We start from the raw sequence: 20,622 nt of genomic DNA, 5'->3' as shown, positions 1-20,622 counted from the left end.
GATAATCACAAGAAAGAAAAGGAACAAATCATTACAATTTGATGAAACATGGGAATTAGGGGGTTTTAAGATATGTTCTTTCTTGTGATTATATCAGCTGCTTTATTATCATTTTTGTTCTAGGTGTTTATCAGAACTTCTCAGCCTCCCCTCATAGTAACAGTCCCATATAACATTTTGGGAGTGTTAAGATATAATTTTATAAATTAACAAACACACACACACATACTATATATATATATATATATATATATATATATATATATATATATTATCATCATCATCTGTAATCTTCATGGAGTCTTGAGACTCTAAGGAAACCATTCACACACCACTAAATGCATGTGATCTCTAGATAGTTTGCGTGTTAGTGCATGCTTCTAAATTACAGACTGGGTGATGTGTCAAAATTTAAATCTTCAATATCCTGAAACTTAACATGGAATTTAAATCACTCATCGTTCACCATAAATCATTGAATGAGTTTATTCTTCCATAATCAACTTTTAAAATACTATTCAATATCATTTACCGAAAAGCAGAAGCAATAATGCCAAATCATACTGTTGCTCTCTCGCTCTCTGAAGTATGTCCTTTCTGCTATTATCTGTGTTCTATATCAATGATTCAACCATTCCAAATGTTTATTAACACTCAATTATAACTTGTCTTAATCATGTCTAAATAGACATGAAAGTAGTCATGAAAAAATAGCCTTATGGGAGATTACTTGGAAGTGATCCAGGAAATATTAAGCTTGTTATACGGTGAGCAAAAAACCAAATTGGAACAAATAAACTTCATGTTCAGAAAACTAAATAAGTATCAAAAAAAAGAATAATACAAAAATTAATTATATTGGCCAAGCTAAACAAAAGAAATTAACTTAAAACATCATGCTGCTAACAATTTCCTGCACTATCACCAAATCATCACAGTTTCCATATAATTTCAAACTTTTTTACTTTAGAATATGTATACATTTTCATGGCATATACATTTTTTAGCAGTAGGGATGTCAGAGCCCCTTTTGTGTGTGGGTGTGTTATTGCATGATGAGGCATTTTTTCCAATATAATACATGACATAGTAGCACATGTCATGTGCTACAATTATATTTGATATTCTTTACCATTTTTGATACTGAAAATGTTATCAACAAATAATAAAAATAAGTCATATAAATAAGTTTCACATGTTAAATCATGTAATAATATAGTTTTAATAAAAAGGATCATATAAATCTACAGTTTCAACAATACTTATAATCTTCAGAAGGATTGACCTTCATTTTTCAGTGTGTCAACACCTGAGCAACTATGTTGACAGAAGAACTGTTAAGTATTAACATAAAAGTTCAAATGGCTAGTAATCATTAAAAAATTAGACATTTTTAATCTAGAACTAAACACATCTAACTGTACAATGCTATCTACTTTAACAAATAACTATGCCTTACAGTTTTGACAAAAACTAACTGTTATCCCTGTGGACCCATCAAACAAGAAATAATCTTTCAATTATATATTTAGTTTAATCCTTTATCTAAGTGTAAGCAAACAAAGTTTGCGCCTGAAGTATTTTCAGGACTGGGGCAACTCGTGATAAAGGCTCTCATCACTTGCCTTAGTATCTCCCATAATGCAAAGCATATTTCCTTGCAGACATGTATAATGCTATGCATTAAGGGAAGGGCCACTACCCAGTCCAGTTTTGACCTTTATTGAGGTCTCATCAGTGGGAGTCAGACCCAGAGGTGGTGATACTAAGGTGGAAATAATGGAGAAGTCATATTTACCTATACCAGTTGCAAAAAAGGTATCATACCTTATTAAAATTTTCTGGATTAGAGAATTTTAATAAGCTAAAATACATACTAGCTAAATTCTCTCTTATCCATATAAATTTATTGAACTGAATCTCCTCACCATAACACTGCATTGTTTATTCTATGATGTTATACAAATATTAAAATTTTTAAGTTTCATTAGGAACAATATATAACTGGTAGCATAGCCATAAACAAATAATCTTTGTTTGAAATTATGGCTGAAGCAACTAGGGCTATGAATCCTGTGTATTATGCCTGTTATTCCATGTGTTCTCAAGTGGGGGAAACCAAGCTGCCTCCATATGATACAAGCTTACTCATCTCCAGTTGAAAAATCTTTATAAAGGATCCTTACATCCTATATGAGATTGAAAACAAGGTCTTTTCCAACCAAACAGCATTGCCAATTCAGATTGAACTAGAAAGATTCTATAGTAAGTAGCTAACTATTAGCTTGATGCAATACATCATCAAATCCCTTAAGGGGTGTTTAGGATACTATGATATTTAAGTACTTGAAAATCTGCATTATTAATAGCTTCCTTTAACAACCAAATTCAACTGTTATCTGTCAGGTCTCTGATACAATTACATCTAACATTTTGGCTTCTAAGGCATCTAAATGTATCAATTGACCTGGATCTTTGAAGATTCATCCCATGGACTTTTTCCTGCCATCCTAGTAACAAACTTGTTTTGTTTTGCTATCTATCCTCTCCTCATTCTGTTTAAGTGACCAAGATTAGCTTCTTGAATGCTAACAATGTCAAGTTCCTGTCTAATATTTTTACTATGATTCTGCCATTGGGTCACCCCACCCCCACAATTTTTCTCAGAATTCTCATGCTTGTAACTGAAGTCTTTGATCAACTGTTTCCCCCCCCCCCTTCTTTTAACCAACTCTCAAATCCATAAGTTAAAACTGCATTGAACATTTTGTATAGTGCTAGTTTCATGTTTCAGCTAAATTCTCTCTTATCTATATAAATTTATTCAACTGAATCTCCTCACCATAACACTGCATTGCTTATTCTGTGATGTATTTCTATTTTATTGATGTTCAGTAAACTTGCCTTCAATGAAAATAGACAAATGTTCAAAAGCTGAATAGTTCTTAATATTGTTAGACTACTTGTTGGAAGTAGTGACACAATTCATATATTGTATTTTTATATCTGTTTGTTTTATACCAGTTGTACACTTTTTAAAGTTGTATTCACTATTTCAATGAATTTTGGTAATCTGTGGTACATGACCAAACAGGGCTTAAAATTTAAGTTGTCATTATGGTTAAACTATTCACAGCTTATTAAAAGAACAGTCCGCACGGTTAGCCTAGTGGCTTTGCGCTTCGCAACCATATGACTGGGGAAGGAGTGTCCCAGGTTCGATTCCCGTCGAAGACATGAGGAATTTGAGGATCTTCCTCAGCCATAGCCAAGTTAGCCGATCTTGGGCGCGGGCAGTAGGGTTTTTTTGGCCAGTTTATCTGGCGTTTTTCATCCCACAAGCAGGCAAACCGGCCCCGTGAACACACACACAGATCTACAGCCATAAATACTTAACCTCCCCATGAGGGAGGGCTCAACTCGTCCCAATAGGGGCAGGGGAGAAAAAGGGAGGAAACTCCATACGAATAAATAAATAAATTAAAAGAACAGCTTCCAGGAAAAAGCATTCATATTAAAACCACTCTAGAAAGGCATGATCACCCTGTCTCAAGTGATTGCATGAAGAATTAATAGATTTGCCACTCAATAAATACTACAGTTGTGTTTTTCATGTATTTCATAAGACCAGCCAGTGTGACCACAGTACGATGCAAACTACTCCCATCTGTACAAAAGATCACAGAATGTTTGTACTGAGGACGAGAAGAAGACTTGAAAAAAAAAGAACCAACAAGATTGACAAGTTTGTACAGTTAATTCTTACTATAGAGAACTCATTCATTTATATCCAACCATAAAAATGTCCCTGCAGCTACAAACACTACTTTAAAGTAAATTCACTACGCAAACTTTCCACTATATCAAATTATTTCTTCATTCCCTATTAGTTTGCTATAGTGAGAGTCAGCTTTATATTGTAGCAATACTGCAATACCACAACCTCAAAATAAATATGCAAATCATCAATCTCATATCAATCCATTAATTTTATCAATTCTTTGCTATGGTCACTAGATGGGGAAGTTTCCAATCCTTGGTACAAATGTCTTGAAGTCCATTAAATTAAATGTACAAGATGTACATTTAATTTACATCTTGTACATAGGATTAGTCACATTGACCAATCCCGTGGAATACCATAATGATATTGTTAAATGCAAAAAAGGAAAAACTGGGTCTCCCAGCTCATGCTACTGATGTTACAAGTGCCATTTCTTGTAACTATTCTGAAGAACAGAAACAATATCAAGAAGTTACCTAATGAGAGTTAAGAGTTAAATTCAATCCAGTGGTGTATCTTAAGCCTAATGAAAAATACAATTACATCAACCTACATGACAAGAATAAAGCAAACTGATATAAAAGTCCAGTGCACTGGCAATTTCGACAATAGGCAGACAGCTGGACCTAAGAACCTCTATCCAATTTGAACATTTGCAAAATACTAGAACCATTCATTGTATCTCACTATAGCAAACATCATTATAACTAATTCATTTAGTATAATAAACTACTGGGAAGTCCCAATTCAAAACAGCATAGTGTTGTTATAAAGGAAATTCACTAGAGCAAACTATCTACTATAAACTATCTTGGATCTACAGTTTGCTATCGTGAGAATCAACCAAACATTTCTCGTATTCTTATATATATATATTTTACCCTGTGAAGATGACAAGCAGTTAAGATATTACCAATATATATATATATATATTATCATCAGCTTCCACTAATGGACGAAGGCCTTTCCAAGATTACTCCAAAACTGTCTATCCATGGCTCTACTTTCCCATGTCACTCCTGCAAATCTGATGATATCATCAATCCACCATGATTTAGGTTGGTGTCGTGGTCATTTTTCCTCTGTTGGAATCCAATTCAGTACTTCTTTTTTCATCGCTGATCTTGTCTTCAAGCAATATGCCCAAGTCCATTGACACTTCAGATGTTTCACTCTATGATGACTGAGACTTTGCTTTGATTTCTTATCCAGTATTCCTTGTGTGATCTAGTCTTTTGATACCAAGCAACTTCTTTCCATACTAAATTGTGTTGTTCTTAATTTTTGAATTTCCTTTGCATTTAGTGTTCATGTTTCACAGCCATATGTCAATATAGGAAGAATACATTGGTTAAAAACTTTTCTCTTCAGGCATAATGATAGTTGGCTTTTGAATATTCAATGTAATTTTCCAAATGCTTTCCAACAACATTGTGCATCTTTTAATTCTGTCCAATATTTTGTTCCATTGATATCTGTTGTCCTAAGTATATGTACTTGTTTAATCTCATCATTATTGATTTTTATTATTTCTGGTTGAACATAGTTATTGAACATAATTTGGGACTTCTGTAGGTTTATCTTTAGGCCAACTGTTTTGATAGCAATTTGGAGTTCATGAATATGAGTTTGTAATTCACATGCAGGTGAAGTAAAGATAACTGCTGTCTGCAAAGTGTCATCATCAAATTCCTGACATGTACCCTCAAGGGGTGTACAGGATATGATAGTACTACATGAAAAAAATTACATCATTACTAACTTCCTATCTACAATTTTCCTCCACATCAGTCTGTTACTTGTCAAGACTCCAACTTTATCAGATCTTATATTTCTACTGTCTAAGGCACTTTGTACCGTATCAATCCACCTATATCTTGGTCTTCCTCTGGGTCGTTTTGCTGCCAACATGGCAGAGAACACTTGTTTTGCTAATCTTTCTTCGTCAATTCTGTTTAAGTGACCATATCACCTGAGATTAGCTCGGCTAACGCATTCTTGGATGTTCACAATGTCAAGTTCCTTCCTAATATCCTCATTTTTAATATGATATTGCCATTGATGCCATCTGTTCACGCCTCTAATGTTTCTCAGGACTCTCATATCTGCGGTCTCTAGTCTTTGGTCAAGTGTTTTACTTCTGACCAAACTCTCAGATCCATAAGTTAAAACTGGTTTGAACACTGTCTTGTATACAGCTAATTTAGTGTTCTGACTAATTTCTCTCTTATTCCATATGAATTTATTCAATTGACTTCCTACCATACCAGCTTTGCAGATTCTGTTGTCTATTTCTATATTTAATTTACCATCTTCAGTAAAAATCATGTCTAAGTAGCTGAAATGTTTCACTTCTTCCACAGGTTCTCCATTCACAACACAGTTGACATTTTCAATGATTCTGCCTATTTTCATTGTCTTTGTCTTTTTATTGCTGATCTTCATACCATATTTATTACAATAGCTATTCAATTCAGTCAGAGAATCTTGCTGACTTGTAGGGGATTTATTTAGAAGTATAACATCATTAGCATAAAGCAAAGAGCTGACATTAACATCTCCAATTTTGATATGTTTAATACCACTTTTCTTCATAATGTGATCCATATAGATAATGAATAACAGAGGGGATAATGTACATCCTTGTTTCACACCAGATTTAACATTAAACCATCTTCCTGTAATTCCTTCAATTCTAACTGCAGACTTACAACTCAAATAAAGACTAAGTATGGCTTGATATAATGCCCCATTGACACCATATAACTGTAGCATATTGAATAGCTTCTCTCTTGGCACCTTGTCATATGCCTTTTCCAAATCGACAAAACTTAAATACAGATCTCTGTTGTATTCCCATGCTTAATCGACTATTTGTCGTAAAGTGAAGATCTGATCCTGACAGCTTCTATTTGGCCTGAATCCAGCTTGTTCTTCACCAAGTTTTTCTTCTACAATTCTTCTCAACTGTTTCTCAAGTATACTTGCATAGATTTTGCCAGGAACACTCAGTAGTGAAATACCTCTGTAATTCACACATTCCATTTTATTTCCCTTTTTTATATATGGGTACTATGAGAGCTCTACTCCAATCATCAAGAATTTGTCCCTCTGTCCAGGTTTTCTGAACTATGCAGCGTAGCCACTGTAAGACTCTTATACCACCATACTTCAGCATTTCTGGTCGAATATCATCTACTCGTGCTGCCTTTCTACATTTCAAGCCTTTGATGGCTTTTTCTACTTCAAGTATAGATATGTATTCCTGACTGCATGCCTGGTCAGTGTTTTTTTTTATCACTGTTTTTTGTCATCACTGCTTGTTTCATTTAGCAGTTTTTCAAAGTAATTACTCCATACATCAAGGATATATTTCTCTCCCATTTTCATGTCACCTTTATCATCTCTAACTCCTTTTACAGCACTCTTTCCTCTATTCCTAATCTTCTTCAACAACTTCCAGAATATTTTGCCACCTTCTTAATATTTATTTTGTATATTCTTGCCAAAGTCCTCCCATGACTTTTGTTTAGCTAGTTTTACACACTGTTTAGCATTCTTGCATTTGTCTCTGTATTCTCTAAGAGCACAAGCTGACTTATTTGCCAGGAACTTTTAATATGCTATCTTATTTTCCTTCACTGCCTCTTTAACCTCTTTTACTTCCTGTGTCCACCATGGAGTTCTAATTTTTCTATCTTTGCAGAACCTCACCACATGCCTCTCTGGCAGAATCAATCAATGTTTTCTTCAGAGTTTGCCACTGAATCTCCAAGGTTTGATTCCTCTTCTCAAACTCTTTCATTTTTTCTTCAATAATCTTTGTGTATTTTAGTCTACAGTTCACATCTGAGAGCTGCTCAACTTTTATTCACTTTAAAACTTTCTTACATGTTATTCTTTTCAATATGAAATTTAATTTTATCCTGCTCAAGACTAAATAGTGATCACTTCCAATTTCAAATCCTGTGTACACTCTGGTGTCCTGCACCAGGGAGAAGACATCATTATCAACAATAACATAGTCAATGAGATTTTTCTTATTCCTAGCCTCTTCTCTCCATGTGAATTTGTGCACATTTTTATGTTGGAACATGGTGTTAGTAATAATCAGTCCATGTCCTGAGCAGAAATCCAACAGGTATTTGCCATTATTATTAGCTTTGCTCTTTTCTCCAAATTTTCCCAAAATATTTTTGTATGTCTCACAATCATTTCCTACTCTGCTATTTAGATACTCAACAAAGACCGACTTTTCCTTTTTCATTGTGTCAGTTGCTTTTTCTAAAGCTTCAAAAAATTCCTCCACTTCTACCTTAGTAGAACCTTCTGTGGGACCATAGGCACAAATAAGTCTCATTGTCCAGTTCCCCATTCTCATATTTGCCCACATTACTCTACTTGAGACTGACTGCCATTCAAGAAGATTAGCCTCGTATTTTTTGTTGAATACTATGGCTACTCCTTCTCCTTGATTGTCATTGCCTAAATATAACATTTTGTATTTATTGCTCAGAAAGATCTCACCAGTTTTTGTCTTTTTTGTTTCAGTCATCCCTATTATGTCGAGCTGGTACTTATCTAATTCCTCAGCTAGCTCCATTTCTTTGCCATTCAGGCTTCTTATGTTGATAGTAACGATCTTTAACTCAGGTGATCTTGAGTTGGGTTTTTTTTTTCATAATTGTTCAAGTAGCTGACTTTTCGCTGTTCGCCCTGGTTCCCTGGCGAAAACAACGGGGGCCTTGTTTAACTGGGCGACGCCTCAGCCAGCATGAAATTTTGTCATGTCGTACCATCACATTTTATTTTGGTTTAACCAATAAGAATACAATTTGGTCGGCTAAATCCCAAATTGCCAGCCCATCTTCGTTCGTTCAGTATCCAAGTAGATACCCAACAGGGTGCACCACGAGAAGGTGAGGATTGGACATTAGGTCAGAAGCCCTGGTGGGTTCTCTGCATTCCTTTAAAGGCTTTGTGGAGGTCTCCTCTCAGTTATACAGATGATATCTGCAAAGTGTAAATGGCTTAAATATCTCCCATTTATCTTAAGACCTTTCCCTTCCCAATCAAGAAGTTTGAATATTTCTTCTAGGCACACTGTGAATAATTTTGGAGATATTGTGTCACCCTGTCTTATACCTCTATTTCCACAGTAGAGATGTCTTCACTGAAATGAATTGCTGCTATGGAATTGATGTATGCTGATTTGATGGTCCTGATGTATGGCACCTCCACTTGTTGGTTTCGTAATGCTTTAAGTATTGCACAAGTTTTTACTGAATCAAAGGCTTTCTCATAATCAATAAAACCAAGAAATAATGGTAACTGATACTCATTACACTGCTCAATAATCTGCTGTACAACTTGAATATGGTCCATTGTACCAAAGTTACTTCAAAAGCCTACATGCAATGTGTCAGGAAAGAACTGTTCCACAACAACACACCCATGCACTGCCCGTGAAGCAGTTTCTGGTTTCAAAGTCAATGTGTGATCAAGCATCCCCCCCCCCCCATATTTACCAGATTTGGCTCCCACAGACTTTTCCTCTTCCAAAGGTGAAGTGCACCTTGAAAGGGAAGCACTTCAGTGATGTTGAGAACATCCAATGCAGTGTGACCTAGAGACCGAAGGAGTTTCCTGTTCAGAACTTCCACCATGCCTTTGAACACTTGTATAATAGAGAGTTGAAGGGAAATTATTTTGAATCTATGTAATTGACAATTCCAAATATAGTTCTTTGTTTTGATATAATAACTGTCTTATTACTTAACAGGCACAGTGTGCATGCATACATGTGTGTGTGTTTTTCCACACACACACACACACGACAAGCAGTTGAGATATTACTAAAATAGAACTAAAATTTCTAAAATATCTTTCAAATTGTCTTATTACAATTTGAATACAGTATTATACAATTTAACATGCAAACTAATAATTATAATGTGTTATGCAGTGCCAAGTTTTTCTAGAAGAAACATGTCATGTCTCATTTTAATATTCTACATGTTGTCCACCATCAAGTTTAGATTACGGTTATGGAATAATTTTTTGAAACAATTATTAAATGAGATATCAGTAATTAAACAGCAGTAGAAAATATCCAGGAGAAAAATCCATTGAATCCTGAAATTTCTGTCCTGGAAAGGGAGTTGAAATATTTGATCAGGAATGCTCAAATATGGTGTGATAAAATGTTTACGGTGATCATTTCTGGAAGCATACAGTTAAGAAAAAACCAGTGAAGCCAAATTGATGAAAAAAATAGCTGATTTCTAGATAAAGGGTTACTAGACTCAGCATTTCACAAGCAGTAGAGAAATCATGGGAATGTAACAAAATTAAGTTTTATAAAACTTTAAAAAAAAAAAAAATGATAAACTATTTCTAATACCTTAATTACTTAAAAATTTAAGAAATCTATTACTGATATTTTCAATAAAAGTACATAGATATGTATGTAATAGCTTAAGAATCCTTTCCTCATGTTAGTGGGAACCACATCTGTTAGACATTAAGTCTTAGATTTTTTTTTTTTTTTTTCAAGCTCTACAATGAAACTTTTTTACCAAGCCTCACACTAAGCAATGACATTCATCTACCTCCTAAAGACATTTACAAATATCCACACCCAGAGTGGGAACTGAATCCACAGCCTGCTGGCTAGAGAGAAGATATGTTAACCACCTGGCCAAATAGGTTGGCAGAAGATACATCACTACTTTATGAAACATCTGCGAAATCAGTTTTATCTTTAGGTGTAACTTATTTTCTCAAACAGCAAATTTGCAAATTCATTTCAATTTTATGCATATCAATTTTAAAATACCATGTTGTCTCTATTAGAGAAATGAGACAAATTATACACCAATTTGGAAGAAAACTGTCAATAACTAGTGAAGTCTGATTTATTCTAGATTATCAGTGTTCTACATGCTTTTTTTTTTTTCAGGATACATGCAATGAGATGATGATGATGATAAAATGTTTGTTTATTTACATGTTTTATATACTATCATATTATCACAATTATGGTGCTTTTATAACTTAAAATTAGAATTCTGAATTGATATTTCTACTACTAAATGATAGAGAAGCTTTAGCTTCTATCTAACAGCAAGTAGCCTGGCAAACTTTTGCTATAACTGTTATGAGAATATTTTTACATATAGCTAGTCTCTGTATTTCACTTTTATTTAAACAGAACTCTAAACACAGGAATAAAAACTTTGTTTGGTCCAATAAAGATCTTAATTAATTTAAAAAATTTAATAAAAATTAAAATATTAGGGTTATTTATAATTTTAAGATAGTAGTTGCCAGAAAAATCATCAGGCTTGGTAAAGTCAACCATCCAAAATTATCTGCATCATTTTCTTTCTGAATTTCTTTTCAAAATAACTATAATAGGACTCCCTACTTAATTATAAAGAAGGCTCAAAACATCCATCCATATCCATTTTTATTTGTGCTCTGACCAGAGGTCACTTTTCACTGCCACTATAACTGGTGAAAATGGAGAATAAGGAATATATTCTATAATGGAGAAATTTATCTCAAGAAAAATGACAGTAAAAGTTTATATGAAATATAAACTTTTATTATATGAATTATATAATACAAAATTATGTAAAATTTCATATATTTCATGGAATTATATGAAATTTTATTTGTAAGGTATTTGTAAGTTTAGTTTTATCCTTATGCAGCTGATCTCATTACAAGAAACTCATAGAAACTACAGGAACAATTTGATATAGTGAATTTTCTTTATAATAGCAATATGTCTATGGAACTTTGGCTGGGCTTTTTTGGTAGACTGTTATAAGTGAGTGAGAATTCTGCCTGTGTATGTAATCTAAAAAGTAAATTTAATGGGATATTTATATTCATAATTTTTAAATATCTGTATTATTCCATTCAACTTAAAAATGAAATTTAACTAAATTTAGTAAAAATAATTTGTAAATTTAGTATTAAAAATTATATCCTATAACTTTTGATATTAGAGTAACAACTCACATTTTCCATATAACAATTTATATGCATTACAGATAGCTAACAGTCTGAATACTGGAATGCTCATATATAGCTAGGTTAGTGAGCTTATGTTCTAAGTAATTCAGAAATTTTACTACCTAACAAAATAAAATTAAAATTTTCATCTTTAAATCTGAATTTTATATTATTTTTTTTCTAGATAATATATGGATCTACAAAGTACTGAAATAAATGAAGTCAACTAAAGAGACATTATGAGATATTATACTTACAAAACATGACCATTACAAACTTTTCTATAATTTAAGTATCAATGCATTAAGACTATTTCATATGAAAAGAACGTAAAAAATGTGCAATGTAACATACTCTTTTATAAGTTATACACTTCAGGATATCTTCAATCCAAAGATTTAAAATTAAAAAATAAACTTCATTTTTCTTTTTTTAATTTTCTTTTATATTTAAAATTCTGAATCATTTGTTAGAAGCTGAGTTTATGAAAAATTCAGAATGAAAATGTTAATTTTTAAATTATAAGTTCAACTTTTAACTATTAACTACATTAATAAATATATCATGCTAGACAGCTAACTCTCACTATAGCACATTTGCAGGATCATATAATAGTTTGGAAACAGAGGATGGTTTATTATGAATTTTCTTTAGAACACTGTGCCTATGGGACTTCAATTGGAGCTTTTTGTTATAATGGTGCTTGCTATAGTGACAGTTGACTATATATTATTTATAAATTACAAACACAAGAAGCATGAAAATGTTTGATACACGTTATCCCATTTTCAATTTATATTAAAAATTTTCTGTTCCTAAAAATAAACAAAATATTATGATCATATCATGCAATATAATTTGAAATAATCAGAACTTCATTCAAGCAGTTATGCAAAATTGTTTAGTTTTTTTATATTAATTATATTAACAACAACAACAAAAAAATCTAGTTGTTACAGTGATAGTTAAGAAATTAGACTTTTCTTGTTTTTATTTTTTCTCTTAGAATATTCAATTTTATTTTTAATATATTTATTAAAAAGTTAATTTCTGAATATATATTATGATTTCAACTTATTATAGATTTCAAATTACAATGATCTCACTTTTAAATGTAAAAAATCAAGATACATCACCTCCTCCTTTAAACAATCACCAAAAGATTAAAAAAAAAATTGTGCAAACAATACTAACCATTTAATCACAGAAATATAAATGCAAGAAATAAGCTTTCTATTATACTCTTGACTGGCACATAAACTTTCATGATAATTCCTTTCAGTGCTAGATATATGCAAAACATATATGCAAAATACAACTTAGAGAAATTTTATATATATATATATATATATATATATATATATATATATATAAAAGCCAATTTAGATATGCAAGAATTTAAATAATTTAAAAATGTATAAATTTAATATTGCTCATTCATAAGCTGTGGGCTTACTCAAAACCAAGTGTGAGGTTGCAAGAACTGATGGGATGTGTGTTGTGGAGAGGGGGGGGGATTGCATGATTTAAATAGGTTAATTCTATTCTATTAAACATATTTCATAAAGTTAACATTAGCAATATACATTAGTGAGCAACATTATGTTTTACACTAGAGAAACAATGATGAGTATATGAAAAATTCCCATGGTAACACTGACAGACTTCTCTTTCCTTGAATTTTTTATTGAGGAAGAACTTCACACTTTGGTGAAGTTCTGGAAACTTCCATGTAGAATGATAACAAAATATCTGATAACACAGAATGTAAAAAGAGGCATTTGCATTCAACAGTTAGTTGATCTGTTTATGAGCAGCACTTGAGTTTGGATCAAATGCTCATGTGCATGTAAAGCCTCTTGGGGGGGGGACACAGTTCTTTTGCAGGCTGCAAAAATATTTTTTGTTAACTAACTGAGGCATAACTAACATGGGATACATTGCACTAAACTGCCATTTTACATGTGCTTACTCCAAAGCATGATCCATGCTTGCTATTAATCATATATAGCTATTTTTATACATTTCTCATTTTATACATTTCAGCTTTCCTAAATTACAATATATTATACTTGGATGACAACAGCAGTCACCATCGGAACATGTTTAATCAAAAAATGAAAAAGCTATTTAAGAATCTTCAGTGACTGCACTTTTTACAATAGGCAACTGTTATTTTGTTTTGCTCCTCTTTCCATGCATGATCAGCTCCCAATCAAAGAGACAAACAACCCATTAATGATCTACAAGATCATTTCTTAAGTGATGTCACCATAAATCTTCTATCTCTATAAAGCAATGCTAAGAGCTGACATAAAAAGATGCAATCAATTTGTATAGTGTACATGCACACATATGCATGATTAGGTCTTGCATGAGGGTCAGTCAAACTCCAAAATGTACAATATATCTCTTAATTTTTACAAATATCTCTGCAGGTTTAATATTTGTTCCTATTCTGTGAACAAGCAATCTGAATAATGCTGCCTAAGTATATTCAAACTGAAATGGAATAAATTAAGTGAAAAATAATGAAATAGGAAAGACATTAGAATAATGATTATTTCTTTATAGTAGTTGTTTTAATAATTAATCCTGCCAATTCTGACCTGCCTATATTTACAAATTTAAAAGCATTTGAATTAAGCTGCCTATAAGTATCCTAATGCAGAAAGAGGAGTGAAGTTATACTTGATCATAAATTTCTATTACGAAAAAAAAAAAATAAAAAATGCTTTTCTAAGCACTTTTTTGACTCAAAGTTGCAAACTGGTTTAGAACCCTGACTAGCAAATCAGGCTAGCCATTTCTTTTTAAGAACAAAGACCTGTTTAAGAACATATTTTATTTAGGCATGCATAAGCTATCACTGATTAACAACCATACATACATTTTGAGACAATTTTTTTTTTAATCTTAAAGAAAAAACAATGTAGTTACAAGCTACACTGACTGAATATTAAAAAAAAAAACCTAGCCTGTGTAGCTCAGTGGAAGTGGCATGTGCATCCACTGCACTAGGCCACTTGAAGAAAGAGCGTTCTAAGTTCGATAATAGCCGCTAACTACAGAAACTTTTTCTAAGAATTTTTTTGACCGGTTCCAGAGTTAGTCGATCTCTGGCAAGCATTTTTTTCTCTCCCAGAAACTTTTGTTTTTTTTGTCCTTAAACTCAAGAAAATTGACTGTAGAATCTACACTATTTCAGACAAACACATTGTTAGGATTAGGAACCATTGGATGGCAGCACTTGGCAGTTGCCTCTCTTCACTGGATGCCATGTATAATTAGTGATTGCCCTGGGCCAGCTATCTCTGATTGGCTACCAGTGGAGACTGGTACTCAGTCTCTAAAAGTTAGATAGGGCTAAAATGGCTTCACATACTGCCTATAGGGGAATGAAAGCCATTGCAGGATATTTTTTTTTTCATTAAAAAACCTTTTGTTGCTCACATGGCTTGCATTCACTCATAACTTGCAATACTGTTGATAAAAAAAAAAAAAAATCAGATGATGAATACTAAATCAAGATTTTATTCAGGGTTATATGCAATCTTTTTTCTTAATTATTTTAGTGAATTGTAATAAAGTACATGCTGAAAGGGCTGATTTATTTAGTATAATAATGGTGGCTCAATAAATGTCTTCATTCTGAAATCACTGACTGACTTTACATTTGTTTGCATTAAAGCCTATGCCAACCAATTTTTTAACCCTGAATTAAAAATTCCAATTATAATCACATCCAAATTTAGCAAAATGTGATTGTGCAGCACCTGGTATCATTATACATACACACACACACAGTATCCTGTGCCATCCAAACCAATAAAAAGTTGAGTATAGATCGTCTAAAATGACATGGTGCTGCAAGGCAATAATGGGAAACATTCAGGGACCACTGAATAGTGAAATGCCTACAAGATGAATGGCAAAGCCAATAGCAGATCATAGAAACATATGGAGGAAGCAGGGAATATGTATACACTTTGAACAAGGTACAGGAATAATTCATTCAAAATAAATGTTATTACAAGAAATAACAAAAGTAGAGGGTCATATAGGTTATGTAATCATATAATAATATACTCACAGCTCATGAATAAGCTACTAAATTAAGTTTTCACATTATAGTTATAAGAATATGAAAGTGTCAGAGTACTACAAATTTTTAAATTCATCCCTAATAATTTGGATATTTTTATTTGTATGCAACAAGAGTTTATGTGTCAGTTTTATACTGCAAAAGGAAATGAAATTATCAGTTATAATTACTGATGCTAAATTGATTATTAAAACAAAGATTTAGCATAAACTGTCTTCCACATTATCATTTTTCTGAGGTTTAGAGATAACATTAGCTGTTCAAAGAAAATAACTGCATAATGAATTCTGAACACAGATCATATATATATATTTCTAATTAACCTGAGGAGACAAATTGTTAAGCAATGTCATATCTATATATTAAAAAACTTAAATGTATATAAACATATATACAAAGACAGATTAGATATATAGATAGATAGAGGAGCACTTGACAAATCCTGTTGATATCTTCATCACTTGCTACCCATCAGTGCAACTGGCCCCCATATTACCCAAGATCCCCTTAGAACACAGGAAGTAGAGAAGTACAAGGGGGTAGTATAAAGGGTAGTAACAACACCTGTGTAAGTTCCTTCCAGCGCACGGCTTCGGAGAGTAACTGAAACTCCACAAAAGCAAAGCCGCGGGACGCACCTGCACGGGCATGTACAAAGTGGTATAAAGCATTAGTGGGAACAGTCAAAAAAATTTGAAAAAGTAGCACACTTATTACAAGCAATTTCTGTCATGGCTTTTTTTTTTTTTTTTTTTTAATTCAATGTAAATTTGGCATATGAAACATAAAGGTTTTATTAACATTTTTTAAAGAAGCAATTGAAATTTTTCTTTCAACAAAACCTAGCAGAATTTTCAGTCTTGGAATCATTTATTTAAAAAATTAAGAGGGCTACATCAGCATTTATCGTTTAACAATATTCTTTATGATAATGTGAAAATATCTAAGTTCCTTTTGTCAGGCATAATATATTCTCAATGGAAGATTCAAGACAAGATCAAGATGCAATTATTTCACAAAACCTACTTTCCATACTGCCTTCTGCAAATGGATGAACCCTTTACCAACTCTGTGGGATTTTAGTATTTTTCTGGCAATTTCTTTTCCTTTTGTCACTATACTAAGTTCAGATTGCAATTCAAACTGGAAGTATGGCAACAGTCCTTGACTACTTTTAGAAGATTTAGCATTTTTTCTGAAGGCACTGAATATAACTAAGTTTCAGGTCTAAATTCTAGAAGAACATCCAAAAATACCAATCAAGTGTACAATACTCTTTTGAGTCCATAGTTCTCTAAAAGTTATGAAATAGAAAACTGGCCTCTGGTAATACTAATATTCATAAAGATTTCAAAAAAAAAAAAAAAGTTGTAAACTATCATACATCAACACTGCACACCACGGATGAGATCCAGAAACCTTGACCTGGAGATTTTTTCAAGCCAATTAAGCCTAAATAAGCAAGATATGGTTTCATACTGAAAAATTATTCATCTTTCATGATTCAGCAAACTGGCAATTTGTAAGAGATATGAAAGCAACAATAATCTAATAAGTATATTTTTCTTGTCTTACGTATGCAGTTTCATTTTTCATCAATTTCCAAAGAGAAAATAGTTGTACTAATTTCAGAAAATGTCTTAAAAAATATTTTTCCCATGTAGTTTAAACCGATCATGATTCCATAATAATACAAAACAACATCAGTACCAACTTTTTCTCTTTAACAATTAAAACCATATGATAATGATACTGAACAGCTTGGAAAATTGTGCTTTTGAAAATTATTATGCCACCCTATAATGCACATTATTGATTTCAGAATAAAGCTAGTTAGAATTATTCTGAAGTTTCATTGCAATGTACAAAAATTTAAATAATTTCAGAAAATTAATAATAAGCAATACATATTTCAATTGACTTATACTTCAAATTTACAAACTTTTTTTTTTGGGGGGGGGGTAGACAATTTCATTCATTGGAATGAAATTATATATCTGAAATTAAAATTTTCATTTTGAGTTTCATATTTGTAAACTTCCTCCCCTGTGGGAGGGAATGCACAAAATTGTTCACTTTATGTTTCATAGCCAACTAAAATCAAATCAATAGCCTCAAAGACCAACACTGACATTTTACAACAAAAATAAATATGCACTAAAATAGAAAATTGAAAATATAATTTTCAATTTTCTATTTTACTAGAAGATTCAAGCATGTAAAAATATACAAATATAGTATATAATATACAATACTAACCTCTACCAATTTCAAATTTGAAAAAAAAAAATAAATAAATAAATAATAATAATAGAATTTACTGCAAATGAAATTAAATTTATTTAAAGAACAATGTTAAAGCTTCTTTTATATATTAATTATATTTAAATTTAATGGATTTGTAGTAAAATTTATAATATTAAAATATTATAAATGAAAACATCATTCAAAAACACTGATAATAAATAATTATTGGCAAATTTTTCATTTAAACACAGAAATTTGTGAAATTAGTAAATATCCTGCAAAAAGAAAAAATTATAAACATTAAAGCAGTTATAATTATAAACAATTAAATTTTGATACAATACAGTTATTTGAAATATGTATGTATGTATTTACAAGTACTGTATGTAAAGCTGATTAATAAAGTCCCAGAGAATGTTTTTTAGGGGGTCTAAAATGACATTCACACTTAGAGAGAATGATGTCGGTAAAAATATTATTTGGCAATTTGGCAAATATCGTAGACAGACTTGTAACTAGCAAACTTATTCCCAAAACAAAATAAACTTTCATGATACTTTGCTTTTTAATGACCAAGTTTAAAACAATTTTATGATAAAGCACCAAAGATCTTATAGTAGAGGTTCCCAAACTGTGGGATATACCCCACTTAATACTCAAGGAAAGCTAAAACCTCATATTAGCTCAAAACTTTAAGCTAAAATAAAGTTTTAGTTAAATACAATAGCATACAACAATCTATGTAAGAGTTTCTGCCACTTACCTTTAATATTTTCACTTGAACTGAAAGGCAACCACTACTTATGACTTTACGTTTTTCTATAAGTATTATTTTCCTTGCATTAAAAGTGGTATGAACATGACTCACTGTAAATTGTAGGAAAAAAAATAAAGAACAAAATAGAAAGGTAGCAGCATTTAAATATTTCCCTTTAATATCCCCATCGTGCATACTATTTTCTTTCTTATTTCAAAGGGTGTATGTATGTATCCTGATTTACTTTAAAAAAGCCTTATAAACTGAAGTTGCTTTTTATAAGCTGTCAAAGAAGGCTTTTATTTTATTATTATTATTATTATGCAACACCTCCAAGGAGTCAAAAGACTCATCAAGGGAGGGCACCTACTCTACAACTCTCCATCTCCACCACTACCAATCCACCAACAACAGTGAACCACATTATCTACACTGCCATCTACTGCCCATCACCATCAGTATTTTCACAGACAATCACAAACATCCATGCCCACCCGCAGCAGGATTTGAACCCACTTTGGCTGAAGAGCGGATGCACCAACCACTCGGCCAACCAGGCTGGCTAAAAAGTTTCTGCAGTCGGAGACTAGAATCGAACTCGCAACACTCTTTCTTCAGGTGGTTTAGCGCCGAGGAGAGCAAACACCACTTCTACTGAGCTACACAGGCTCAGTTCTAGGTGACATTATTCAAGGATTCAAAACTATAGCTTTTGCTGTACACAAGCAATGGCTCTTGCAAACTGGACCATCTGAGGCATGCTGCTGTCAAATTTAATTTTGCATTACTGAACAAGAATCAGTTTATTTCAATACCCAATTAAATAATGAGAAGGTTTGGAAAGAAAAATGAAAAGGGTTGTAGGCATCAAGTAGTGGAACAAACAAGCCAAAACAACTTCTAGAAGTTTTCAAAAGAAAATGAAAGAAAGGTATGGCTGGTCAGGAGGCAATGGCCTGGAAGTGTGGTAGCCTAGGCACCTTTCTATCTCAGGTCTTATTTTACAATCTTTAATTCAAATTCCTTTTTTTTTTTTTTTACTGCCCTAGATGCTATTTCTACTATGCTGTTCTAATTCAGGTTACTAATTCCAACCTGCCTTCAAAAAACTTTGTAGGATCATCATATCCCAGTGTTTCTGTCTGACTTCAATTCTATTTACAGGTTTTTCAACCTGTAAATAGAATCATTGACCTAAAAAAGCTTGCATATCCATATGAAACCAGCTAGATATAGCCATTTTGAGAAGGAAAAAAATGCTCACATTAAAGATAAGAATGTCAAACAAGGGCTTTACCAACCAAGCATATATCAAGTATCACTATCTTGAAAAATGTACTGTTCAAATGTAGAATCATAAAATTTAAAACTATTAATAAATAGCAGCATGAAAATACAGAAATATTAAAAATGTTTTGTTATAGACAGAAGTTTTCAGCATAACAGCATTAAAATCTCTTCTAGCATGAGAGTTATTTTAATTATTAAATGGATTTCGTATATTATTATTTTATATTAATGAAAAATATTACTTGGGAGACAGGGAGAAATTAAGAGAACTTCTGTAACAAATTACAAGTCTAGGAACCTCTACTTGAAAGCAATGAAATGCTGCCTATAATACTGAAATCAGTGTCACTGCTATTATAATGAAAGCACATTAGCACAATAAATGAAATAAAACGTTTATTACTAATTACAGAG

General features: G+C 32.0%; 1 protein-coding gene across 3 annotated transcripts in view; it reads right to left on the bottom strand.

Moving 5' to 3' along the window:
• The window catches only part of LOC150101823 (RNA-binding protein 5-like), a 455,027-nt gene that overhangs the window by 345,444 nt on the left and 88,961 nt on the right, over window positions 1-20,622 (bottom strand). For all 3 annotated transcript variants that reach the window (XR_016549043.1, XM_090400660.1, XM_090400661.1), the window contains exon 6: window positions 16,479-16,552. Coding sequence is in view for 2 of the 3 variants with exons in the window: in XM_090400660.1 (XP_090256786.1) it covers window positions 16,479-16,552 (74 nt within the window). In the remaining variant the exon portion in view is untranslated. The remainder of the gene's footprint in view (window positions 1-16,478; window positions 16,553-20,622) is intronic.

The sequence above is a fragment of the Typopeltis vanoorti genome, chromosome 11 (genome assembly GCF_054136105.1).
Source record: "Typopeltis vanoorti isolate ZY-2024b chromosome 11, IOZ_Tvanoo_1.0, whole genome shotgun sequence".
NCBI lineage: Eukaryota > Metazoa > Arthropoda > Arachnida > Uropygi > Thelyphonidae > Typopeltis > Typopeltis vanoorti.
This window is presented reverse-complemented; position numbering and strand designations above follow the sequence as displayed.